The sequence below is a fragment of the Sinocyclocheilus anshuiensis genome, unplaced genomic scaffold (assembly GCF_001515605.1).
Source record: "Sinocyclocheilus anshuiensis isolate Anshui unplaced genomic scaffold, SAMN03320099.WGS_v1.1 scaffold218, whole genome shotgun sequence".
NCBI classification, from domain to species: domain Eukaryota; kingdom Metazoa; phylum Chordata; class Actinopteri; order Cypriniformes; family Cyprinidae; genus Sinocyclocheilus; species Sinocyclocheilus anshuiensis.
In genome coordinates, this window is record NW_015547665.1 from 1,117,830 (window position 1) to 1,130,952 (window position 13,123).

General features: G+C 37.9%; 1 protein-coding gene across 1 annotated transcript; it reads left to right on the top strand.

Annotated features, from left to right (window-relative positions):
* The first annotated feature begins 3,939 nt into the window (after nucleotides 1-3,939).
* LOC107702515 (interferon-induced protein 44-like) lies at nucleotides 3,940-11,571 on the top strand. The gene is made up of 6 exons (XM_016504855.1): nucleotides 3,940-4,025; nucleotides 8,222-8,426; nucleotides 9,668-9,814; nucleotides 9,980-10,154; nucleotides 10,719-10,819; nucleotides 11,011-11,571. Exons 3-6 carry the CDS (start codon nucleotides 9,704-9,706, stop codon nucleotides 11,194-11,196), a joined length of 573 nt encoding a protein of 190 aa, XP_016360341.1. The 5' UTR covers nucleotides 3,940-4,025; nucleotides 8,222-8,426; nucleotides 9,668-9,703; the 3' UTR covers nucleotides 11,197-11,571.
* Nucleotides 11,572-13,123: the final 1,552 nt, after the last annotated feature.

The window sequence follows — 13,123 nt, forward strand, 5'->3', positions numbered from 1 at the left end:
CAAGGGGTATAACAGAATTGGCATTGGGCCTATGTGACAGGCTTTCTAAATATAATTTAAGCAGAGAAATGCTAATATGTATGAGCGTGTATGTGTGTACTACATGTGGGTTGAGAGTTGAATATCGATTAATATTTCTTTTGATGACAGTGCTAACAGTGAAGGTACATCATATTCTCTTTTATGATGTTAGGAAGCTATATTGTTATTTTCCACATCTCTGCTATGAGCTTGTCCACATGTAAAGGGGAACTTTAAATTTCACCTTGTGGTCTTCAGCTGGACAAGTTACTGAAAAACACTTGGTTTGGACTAAATAAATATGAAGAGCACAGCCCCATTTATGACCCTGAAAATATTCTGACTTTTTTTGGACTAATTTGTCTTTGTTCCCTTGAAGTATAATGAAGAAATGCTTTGGACTTAAAGAGGTATATTGTAATCTTTATGTATGTTATTATTGTTGTTGCTGTTGTTGTTGTTGTCAGTGTGTGTGAATGTTTGACTGTGCAGTGTAGTTCTTGCATTGACAAATCCCACCCTGCCCAAAGTGTAATACATAGTTATAGACAGAATACAGAATACGATGCTGGAAAGAATAGTGTATATATGACATATAGGTTATAGTTATCATTGATAGTCTAGAGTATGGAATGCATCAATATGGAATGCTACAGACACCTGCTCATTCCTAATGTGCTCTAATAAGTGTTTATGTGTGTGTTTGTTTGTGTGTTAGGAGGGAAGGTCTGTTTGAGAGTGAGACGTGAAGTGTGTGTTTATAGTTTTGGGAAAGAGACAGTATGTTTGTCTTCTCTTACAAAAAGTGTACCATGATTTTGGACATGGTGCCATGGTATTTTTGAAGTATGTTGGATGACCATGTAAATTATATAGTACAGGATTATGGAGATCATAAAGTAGCATGGTACAGTACCAAGTACTGTTTAATTACCATTTGATACCATAGTACCACCACAGTACTTTTTTGTAAGGGCTGAGTGTGTGTTGATCTCTTGAACAGTGCAATTATTCCTGTTTTGTCATGCAAACTAAAAAAGACTCGCTGACAGGAGAAGATGCATATTCTATACAAGTGGCTAAAATTAGATAATATACGACTATGTCATCACAAGATGTATAAGAATACAGAGCAATATTTTTTATCCATGCGCCATGTTATTAATTTAGCTTTATAAGTGATACTTAAATACCAGCCATCTGGGATACAACATCCGACAATCATGACAATGTTGTCCATGATTATGACCCTGCAAAGTCAATGGAATAGATGTTGGAGTATACAATCTTTTACAGTATAAAACTGTGTAATAATCAGTTGTTATTTTGTGTAAACCTTCAGATGGCTAATGTGTTTGTCTGACCCTGGTGAAAAAATCATCAAAGACCTCTTCCATGTAAAAAGCATTGAGAATATGTGGAATTAATATAAATAAATTGTTATGATTATAAGCACAGTGGCATCTGAGAGTTTGGTCAAGCATTTTTTATTTCATATTAAGGAATGTTATTAAACCTTTTATGCTTCTATTTGCAGTAGTTCATAATATGCATAAGCAATGCATAATTAATTTGGTAAATATAATTTACAATTGTCTTACACAAATAATATACACATTTATCTAACAAAAATACAACTAAAAAAAGTTCACCTTTAGATGTCCTCTCCTTAGACTTTGCAGATCCATATACCAGAAAAAGTGGCTGCAGTGTGCACTTTTTGCACCACTGCTAAATGGAATTGATAAAATAACAACTGTTTCCTGTTTTCCAAACAATCCCCCATCTTCCATTGGCTGGACAAAAAGATAGCCCTACCCCAAACTCATTTGCTCGTCAGGTTTGTTTGTTTGTTTTTTTGCACAAAATAATGCTAACATTTCCTTACAGTATATAATAACCTAGATATTTTATCATATATTTGGTTAAAATGGCAGGGACCCTCAGGGAGGAATGTTGTCATTTTTTTAATCTCTATTCTTAGATTTTCAGTTATGTAAAGTTTTAACTGTACCACAAATTGTATTTCCTGCCTTGTTGACTACAGATCTGCTGAATTCTTAACAAATGATTGTTTGCACCGTATTCTATAATCTGTAATATCTCCACTTATTGCTTATCTTATTTGTATTTTTATCAAGGTCGAGCAGCAGGACCATGCACATTTACTTCCAATTAGACACTTTTATTGTTTTCTAACGTTATTAGGGCGTATGCACACCCGCACTTCCTGATTTTGCTGAGTTAGATGTGTTCCTAGGTCAACATATTTTGTTGACACTGGAACAACATTTTATTACAAACATTTAGTCTTGACCATGTCCCTACACCTAAATCTAACCTTAACCATTAGTATTCCCTAAAATCAGAGGAAATGATAGATGAATGACACTGATGTACAAGCACCAAACACGGATTGTAAGCCTAAATTTAGGTGTTTGCTGAATTTAGGTGTCAACAAAGATGTTGATCCAGGAATATGTCGTACTTGGTAAAATCAGGTTCTGCATGCACGCACACCCACAGGCCTGTTGTGTTACAAGACCTATAGACTTGTGATAATATTCAAGCATCGAGATTATTCCAAACACTAATTTAATTCAAATAATTTTTCCGCTCCTAAATAATCTTCCCAATTGTCTTTTAGACATAGTTACGTATGAATCACATGTGACATTAAATGTTTGTAGAAGGCGTTCACTATTATTTAACTTCTAGAGCGGACACAACGACAGCATTTTCATCGAAAATTATTGACTTTCACTTCATTCCGGTTTTATGTAGACTGCTTCTTAGTGTGGCAAGCCATTTTAACATTTAATCCAGGGTTTCAAATTCAGTTCATGTTATTCTGCAGAGTTTAGCTCTAACCCTAATTAAACATACCTGAATCAGTTAATCAAAATCTTTAGGATTACTAGAAACTTCCAGACAGGTGTTTTGGAGCTGGTTGGAGCTACACTCTGCAGGAAAGTAGCCCTCCAGGACTGGAGTTTGACCCGTGATTTAATCTATAAAACATACTAGTATCTATTTTCATGTTACTAGTACTCATTTTTTTAGGTACTAGTATCTATTCCATTGGGTACTAGTACTTATTCGTTGGCTATTAGTGATTATTCTTCAGATACTAGTGCTTATTCTTTAGGTACTAGTGTTTATTCTTCAGATACTAGTGCTTATTCTTTAGGTACTACTATTTTTTAAATATACTAGTATTTATTCATTAGATAATAGTTCTTTTTTTGTATTAGTACGTATTTCAAAAGGGATTATTCTATTAATTATTTTATTGTTAGTAACACATTTCAAATTTTTGCCATTTACTTCTATGGGGATTTGCCATGCAGATATCAGCTATTTCAGTTGACTAGTATGCATTCCAATTGTGACTATATATTTTTAAATATTACTAGTAAGCATTCATTAGATACTAGTACTTATTTCTTGAATGTGTTTACTTACTAGCATATATTTAATAAATACTAATAGTTATTACTTATGCACTAGTACTTATATTTCAGACACTATTATCTTTTGTAAATATTACTATTAACAGTTCTTATCTTACTAGTCACAACTGATTTTTTTGTTAACTCATGTTATAAGTAGTCAGAATGTCCAAGGTAGAATTAAATTAAAAGTCTTACTACTTACTAGTCTTACTAAAGAAAAAAATCTTAATATGAAAATAAGATACTAGTTGTTTTAAGGATTGAATGTTAAACATCTTGTCATATTTTATTGAATTGAGTTTTAATTTCAAAGTCAACCTAAAAGTCTTGTTTATACTTTCACATGCTACACACACGCACGCACGCACGCACGCACGCACGCACACACACACACACAAACAAACAAATAAGAGAGAAAGAAAACTAGAAAAACTAATCTCTAATCTCTCCTCTAATCTCATTTGGTAAGTTTGACAGACTTCTTAAATTGCTCTTTGCATATTGATATCATATTCTTTTTACAGAACCATGGAGGGACACTCCCTGGGGGTAAGTTGAAAAAAATCTACTAACAAAAATATATAAATGTTTGTATACCAAGTATTGTGTAATTTGCTGGATTGGACAGATTTTAAGAATTGGCTCCTGTTTAATTCACAAATTAATTTAAACTGAATTGGCCTTGACAGAAATGTTAAATGGGAATTTTAATTGGAGTGGCAAGATAAGTACTGTACTGAAATCAGTTAAATTAATTACAGGCAATGGCATTCTAGAAAACGAAATGTTTGTTCACCTCATAAAACTAATTTATTAAAAACAATGAAATATAAAAGAAAAAACTCCATTCCCTTTCTGTCTTTCATGCCGACGTGTGTCGGAACGCCATGGAACGGACCTTGCTCCGCCTTGCTGCGGGCTCCCGGCCAAGGGTACGCTGGACATTGTCCCGTCAGTACTGCTAGTGCAGTGTCTATCACTTCCCAACCTGTCATGTTGGCTGGTCAGGACAATCCCGCCCAGGTACAGTGGTGTCCTCTTCACCTCAGTGTGAGGAGAGAATGCGGCGGTCCTGTGGCAGGACATTGCGAACCTTTTAGTGAAGGAGATTCACACCATCAGAATGAAGAAGGGTTTCTACAACCCTTGAAAGGCGGTGGTTTCAGACCGATCCTAGATCAATGAGTGCTGAATCGGGCCCTTCACAGGCTCCCGTTCAGGATGCTCACGGTCAAACAAATGCTCACATGTGTCAGACACCAGGACTGGTTTGTGGCAATAGACCTGAAGGACACGCACTTTCATGTCTCTATCCTTCCTCGGCACAGACCATTTCTTCGGTTTGCCTTCGAAGGTCGAGCATATCAGTACAAGGTCCTCCCTTTCGAGGCTGTCCCTGTCTCTTTGCGAAGATAGCAGAGGCCGCCCTGGACCCGCTAAGGGAACAGGGCATTCGCATCCTCAACTACCTCGACAACTGGCTGATTCTAGCTCAGTCCCGGGAGTTGGTTTGCGAACACAGGGACCAGGTCCTTTCACATCTGGCTCAATTGGGACTTCAGGTCAACTGTGAGAAGAGCAAGTTCTCCCCTGTGCAGAGCATTTCTTTTCTCGGGGTGTGGAGTTGGACTCGGTCACCATGACAGCACATCACTCTCAAGACCGTCCTAAGTCAGTGCTGAATTGCTTGAGTTTGTTCAATCACAAGACAGCGGTTCCACTGAAATACTTTCAGAGGCTCCTGGGCAATGTTCCCTCTAAGCTGTGCACGTGCACGGCCGCACACTTCTTAGACCGCGCAGAAGAAATAATATGCCGCGCACAGGACACAAGCAAAAAAATGAGTTGGGAAAGCCATTTGATTGAATTCTAGTAAATGCAAAATAATTGCAATGCTCGGGCAAACCGCTATAGATTTGGTGTCACTATAGAACCAGTTAGAACCAGTGAATGCGGTTTACAGGTATCATAGAAAGAGAATGATGTGTGCCAAATTAGTCGCTGTAGAAATCGAATATTTTAATGGTTGCGGACGAAATAGCTCAACACGAGAGCCAACGCAAACGCAGTGACATGCTAAATAAAATGTCATTGTGTTTAAAGAAGAGTGGCTTGATTAAGTGGTGAAAATAGCAGGTGATGGGCACAGAACGATAACAAAAACTCTGAGACATTTACAGTCACACACAGGTATAGTAGTGTGCAAACTCTACTACTCGAAACTCTACTTAGATTACTATATAAGAATTCACATTCACGTTTTTTTTTTATATTTAGCTTACAGATCTTAGTTTAAATGCTTCAGTTTGTTTTTATATTATTATTATAAACCTAATAAATAACTGACCCCAAAAAGGGAATTCATGAGCAATATCTGCTTAATTTTTTTCATATTATATTGTATTATATTATAATACATTATATAATATTATATTATATTATTACAAAGAATTGAACTGTTGAAAATGGTTCTTCATAGAATTTTTTGGTAACACAGCACAGTAAAAAAAAAATCTCAGGTAACCTAAAATTTGCATTATTTAGTTACATAAAGGGTCAAATCAAATATAAATAGCACATTAAAGTTAAAAGTTACACACTTTTTGTGTGTGCACTGTACAGGTCTGGTATAAAGAATGTTTTTGCTCAAGTGGCCGAAATGTCCACCCAATAGAGAAAAGTTTTACTCAGCAAAAAAAAAAAAATTAGAGGGAACATTGCTCCTGGGGCATATGGCATCCACAGCCGCGGTTATGCCATTAAGTTTGATGCATATGAGACCACTACAGCATTGGCTTCAGGCTCGAGTCCTGAGATCACACCGATCTGTCGCCGCCTCTTCAGTCCTTGGTCAGACCTTGTGTTTCTACAGGCAGGAGTTCCCTTAGGCCAAGTGTCCAGGCGTATTGCTGTCACAACAGACACCTCCAAGACAGGTGACACCTCCACATGCGCCGTGTGCAACGGGCATGTGGTTTTGGGCTCCTGGACAGGACCTGGCTGTGCTGGCGAGTTCCCCTGAAGAAGGACCTCCTGCACAATCTGGCAGCCACGCCCAGAGCTCTGGAACCTCCATGTCTGGTCCCTAGACAGGACGTGGAGAAATTCAGAGGCCTATCTCCAGCAGTGGTAGATACCATCTCTCAGGCTAGAGCTCCTTCTACCAGGCAGCTCTGTGCCCTGAATTGGCACATTTTCACTCTGTGGTGTTCCACCCGAGGCAAGGACCCTCAGAGGTGTGGCCTTGGGTCAGTGCTTTCCTTTTTACAACAAGGCCTTGAAAAGCGCCTGTCAGCCTCCACTCTGAAGGTTTACATGGCTGCTATATAGCAAATCATGACCTCGTGGATGGCAGGTCTTTGGGAAAGCATGACCTGATAGTTAGGTTCCTGAGAGGTGCCCGGACTTCGAATTCTCAGAGACCATGTCCCATCCCCTCTTGGGATCTTTCTGTGGTTCTGTGATCTTTCTGAAGAAAGATCTGTTTGAGCCTTTGCAATCAGTAGAGCTTAGCACCCTCTCTCTGAAGACGGCCCTCCTGATTGAGCTCACATCTCTCAAGAGGGTGGGGGACCTACAGGCTCTCTCAGTTAGTGATTCGTGCCTAGAATTCGGGCCGGACTACTCTAACGCTGTCTTGAGACCCTGGCATGGATATGTGCCCAAAGTTCCCACTACTCCCTTCAGGGACCAAGTAGTGAACCTGCAAGCATTTCCTCCAGAGGAGGGAAACCCAGCCTTGTCTCTGTTGTGTCCAGTACACCATTTGCATATTTATCTGAACCGAAGTCAGAGTTCCAGACGATCTGAACAGCTCTTTGTGTATTTTGGAGGTCAGCAGAAGGGGAAGGCTGTGTCCAAAAAAGAATGGCCCACTGGATTGTGTATGCCATTTTTCGGACATATCAGTCCAATAGTGTGCCATGTCCGCTGGGAGTGAGGCCCCACAGCTGCAGTGACCTCTTGTGGTGAGTATCGCTCCGTGATGGAGACCTGAGGTTATCTACCCTGTACGTTGGAAGGTTATGAGTGAGGGTTGTTGCATTTGCTGTTGGCATACTCAAGCCTGCCCACACTTGCCCCGCATTATCTCATGACGCAGTGCAGTAGTTGTAGCGTTTAGTTTAGGGACCCCCATACTGTCATTCTGACACACGTCGGAGTGAACGACAGAAAGGGAATGTCTAGGTTACGTATGGTAACCCTCGTTCCCTGATGGAGGGAACAGAGACGTGTGTCCTGCTGGCCACAACTCTGTACTGACCGCTGATTTGGCCGAAAAGCTACCTCAGCTCCTCAAAATAAAACTAAAGTACAGCTTGCATGCGGGACGGCCTTATATATCCGTATGTACGGGCATGGCCTTACATGCAAATTTTGCATGCCAATTTTCATTGGCCTATTCTGATACTCTCAGAGGTGATTGGGGCTCTCAAGGATGACCCCCATACTGTCGTTCCAACATGTCTTCATTCCCTCCATCAGGGAACGAGGGTTACCATACGTAACCGAGACGTTACTCTTGGCAGCATTTCAAACATTGTTTATAATCTATAAATTTCTGTTTCATTTCCTTTCATATTAATTCTCCGTCCATAAATTGAAAGTTGAATTACAATTATACGTCCTTTTTGCTATCTCGATTCAAATTCAGGAATTTAACTGAAATGACTAAGGCATTCTCAATTTAATTGACACACAAACCTTGTAGTTTACTATATGTATACTACTTTGTTTTTGAACAGAGAGAAAGATCATTTGGAGAAAACACTGAAAGACTTTGGGCTGTGCGATCCAAATATTAAGTATGCAAGGATCCTAGTAGTTGGAGAAATTGGAGCAGGAAAGTCCAGCTTCATCAACTCAGTCAATAGTGTTTTCCAAAGAAGAATCACAAATGAAGCCCTTGTTAACAAAACAACTGACACAAGCAAAACCTTCACAAAATTAGTAAGTATATGAGCATACTTATGAGGATTACATTTCTAAATTAAAAATAAGAAGCGGTTTATAAAATTTTATATATGGCTTGCTCATTGTTTACACATTATAAACCTTTAGAAATAACTGCCTGTAGCAAACCCTTGGATCCGAGAGCCTCAACTGATGCGTGAGGTTTCCTTAGATTCACCATGACAATGCGATGTATTCAAACAGCTTCTTTATTCCGTACACCGTACAACGACTCACAGCACCTCACAGCACTGTGAAAACTGTATTAACATATACAAATGACAAAATTCATAATTCAAACATAGACTCATATACATGTCGAATTGCATAAATAAGCATCACAAACAACACATTACATTGCACAACAAACATTAATTCATACATGCATTTCTTTAATTACAATCAACATTCCTCGCTACACTCACCAAGGAATGCAAATCAAATATGATAATCCTTTCGTCATCATCAAACGTGCGTCAAGTTCACTTCAGAATGATGCAAGTATAAAATCCACATTAAAACAATGTAGGCTCAAACAATCAGCGTCTAACATTCATGCCCGCCCGCCATCTTATTAAGCTTACAAGCCCACCTGATCACTATGGTGTCCGAGTAGGACAATTTCAGCACAAGTATTCGCAATTTCTGGTTACAATTCATACACACACACACACACACACACACACATACACACACACAAGGTACATCAAAGATATTCAAGATACAGAAAATCTATCAAATTGCTAAATAAATTACACAAACATCTTCAATGTTTCATAACCCAATCCATACTCGCTTCTTACATTAAGAGCATACAGTATTTCAGTGGTCCCTTACACTGCCTATTTAGTCCAATTTGTAAGGAAATGTGTATGCACATATTATGTTTTTAATAAGCATATGTGAAAGAGATTATGGATGTCCCATTACTCAATTTTTCATTTTTTTCACTTTTATAAAATTGTTTCTGAAAAAAAAAAAAAAAACATGCTCTCAGATGTAGCATGACAAATTTTCCTCCAAAATGTTCTAAACAATCGCAGCTTTCTGTGCCAATCCCCACTTGTAACCAGTGGTAGAAATGGCTAAGATTCACTGGTGGGATCCTAGTTGGAGAGTTTTTTTTTTCTCTCCGTCTCGTCATTCTGAGGCACTTTCATTTTGGTCTCTGGTTCAATGGAACCTGGAAATTGACAAATATATATTTACTTGTCACATTCATGCTTTATATCTTGCAGTACAAAACCTATTACATAAGAAATGGACAATCTCCTATGCCTTTTGTCTTAACTGACACCATGGGCTTAGAGTCTGACAATTTACATGGCATACATCCAGAGGATATTGAGAAAGCCATGGAGGGCTACATAAAGGAAAGATACAAAGTGAGACCTATTGCTTTACATTAACACACATGAACTTGTGGACTGACTTTTTAAAATCTTGAAATGTTATTCCAAATATTCTCCATAGTTGTTGTTCTTGATTTATATGAATCAGTTGGATATAACCAGATCCCTTATAATCTCTGTAATGCATTCTTTTTCAAGTTCAATCCAGAATCTCCCATTACTTCTCAAAATAACAGCTACAGAAGTAATTCAAGCCTTCAGGATCAGGCATACTGCCTAGTCTTTGTCATTGCAGCTGACAAAATCTCAGTGGCAGCTGATGATAATATCTATAAGAAAGTGAAAAATATTAAGAGTAAGGCAGATGAACTAGGTGAGTATAAAGGAAAATGTTGGAGATGGTCTTCATTATCTTTGTCATAGTAAATGGACTACTTGCACAAATACTTACGTGTTCTACTTAATACGGCTCAGGAGTTTCCAGTAATAGCATCTACATACAGACAATTACACAGGAGAATGCAGATTGTTGCTACGTGTTAGGGCTGTCAGTTGATTAAAACAAAAGAAAATGTATCTTCACTTGTCCCTGAACAAGTTTTATTGAAAATATACGCAACCGCAAACTAGCAAACTTTGAAAATGGAAGTACATCACAAAGCTCAGTGCTCAGTAGTCCATTCCCCTAACAAAAATCTCATTAATGTGACTTATTGAATTTGTCCCAAGATTAGTAATAACTTCAATTCCTGTCAAGATATGCATCGTTACAAAGAGTAGAAAGTTCATTGAACAAAGTCATGTTTCAGTGGCACACTAATCAAGCCACTGACACGTTAGTGTAATACTCATACAACAAGTCATACATCATGACATTAACTACATCACACAATCAACAAACATTTGTATTCATGGTCACATTCAGAAATTCCTCAAGAAATTCCTCAGGTAGTGATCCTGACCAGGCCGGATGAAGCATGTCCACTGGTAAAAAAAAACATTAGGAACGTCTACACTAGCAAGAAGATAAAAGAGAAGGTAATTGCATTGATATCATGTCAAAAGCTATCTGTCTATTATTTTTCTGTACAACAGAACTAAACATGACCCCCTTGCTTCTGTTACACTTGAAACTGAAAATTTCCATTTTTCCTAATTACTTTGTTTGACTGTAATGCATAGGGTTACATGTGCACATCACAACTGACTGTATGTTTGTTGTTTTCCAGTTGGAAGAGTGCTCTGCAAATACAGGTATCTCGGTGAGTCACGTCTTCCCTGTGAAGTGCTACCATGAGGAAATTGATACACAAGATGACATGGATGTACTGATTCTGAGGGCATTTAAACATATTGTGCAAATGGCAAATGATGCATTGAGATTGAAGTGCAATGAAAAGGAAAATTCTGAATGAAGTCTATCAGAGATTTTTAGGGTGGCTGCACCTCATTCCTGCACATTCTGTTAAATCAGGACACATTAATTGACACATTAATTAAAGTCACAAAGAAACGGATATAGTGGCAGATCTTTTCTTATGTATTGTAGTTGTAAAGCATTACAATGGGTTATTGAAAAAGGGGACTTGGTTTTATCAGTTGATGATTGGATGTTGAGATGTGGGTGTTGCACTCGGAAGTGGAGCTAGATGAGCATGAGTTTGCAGGAGAGGGGTTTAAGTGGATTAAATGATTGGAGAAGTCCGGCATATATCAATACATCAAAAAAGAAGGTCATTTTCCCCTAAAGATTCAGGTATGACATTCTGATTAAACATTACAAGGTCAAAAAAAAAAAAAGAAGAGAAACATATACATGGATGAATTGTTCACAATAAGATCTATAACATAATTCTATAAAAGACAATTTGCTGACAATTAACTCTTTTTCTTTTTGTGAATGTCATGCATTTTTGTCGTGTGTGCTTTCAGATTTTTTTGCATGCATGTATTAATGCGTATATCATATAATCTGAATTATAAATGGTAATCATAACATGAATGTATGCTTGTTGTGGATATTCATGTATGTGCTACAGAATTATTGGAACAATTTATTGGCACAATTAGCCTATTGTGATTAAACTGTTACATTTGAATGTATATTGATTATAACCTTAACACCAATATTACTGTAAGACGTGTTATAAACATATGTATGTTTAAATATGTATCTGTATGCAATGTAGCTTTAATTATGCAATGTATTATAATGCTCAATTAAAGGCACAGTATGTAAGATTTCCGTAATAAAATCAAATCTAATAATATAAAATCTAATAACCACTTGCACAGTGTTACATATTTCATGCAGTTGTACACTTACGTTATCCCAAAAGTTCCCAAGGATTTGTAAATCCAACCAACGCACACAAACAATAATGCTCCTACGAAAATTAGCCATGGTTATACTACAGATAAAACCAAAAAATTGCAGTTGTAGTTAAACCATAATAAACCACAAATAAACTCGGATTTTGCTACACTATAGTTTAACCATGTTGTTTAAATTTAGTATACCATTATACACTATGCAATATGGCAATATTATACCACACAGTAATATGGTTACTACACTTTTACTATAGTAAAACTATACTATAATGGTTATTTTTTGTAAGGGTGTTTATCTGTCAAATTCATTTAAAACTGTAAATTCAACAGTTATAAAATATGATCAGTAATAAAAAATGTGAAGACAAGCACTGGACCTCGGCAGGTTAGTGGGGAAATAGGCCTATATTTATTATTCAGAATGTATATTTGGAAGAGAAATATATCCATAGGAACATTTCAGCAGGTTGGATATAATTCATGTTAGAGAATATGACTAATTGTTAAAATAAATAATTAAATCCACCCCTATATCGCAGTATAATCTGCTTTCTCATAAGAAACGGTCTGGATGTACTCTAGGTGTGCTAAACGCTGAACGGAAACTCCCGAGCACGAGCAGTACTGAGTAGAACGCGGAAGTAGTTGTGCACATAGTCCATAAAACGTCTCGGTTACGTATGGTAACCCTCGTTCCCTGAAGGAGGGAACGGAGACGTCACGTCGGATGACCGACGAATTGGGATCTCGCTTAGAGAGACCAATCTACTTCGAGTGTAAACTAAACGAGCCAATGCACATTGGCATGCGATTATTGCATCCAGCTGCTGCTGATCACAGCGTGAGTATAAGTAGGCAGCAGATGCAGCGCATATTCAGGATTTCGCTAAGGAGCCGAGCCGGTGACCCAGCCGCTCAACGGTGGTACAGGAGCTGTGGCGACGGGACGTAACGTCTCCGTTCCCTCCTTCAGGGAACGAGGGTTACCATACGTAACCGAGACGTTCC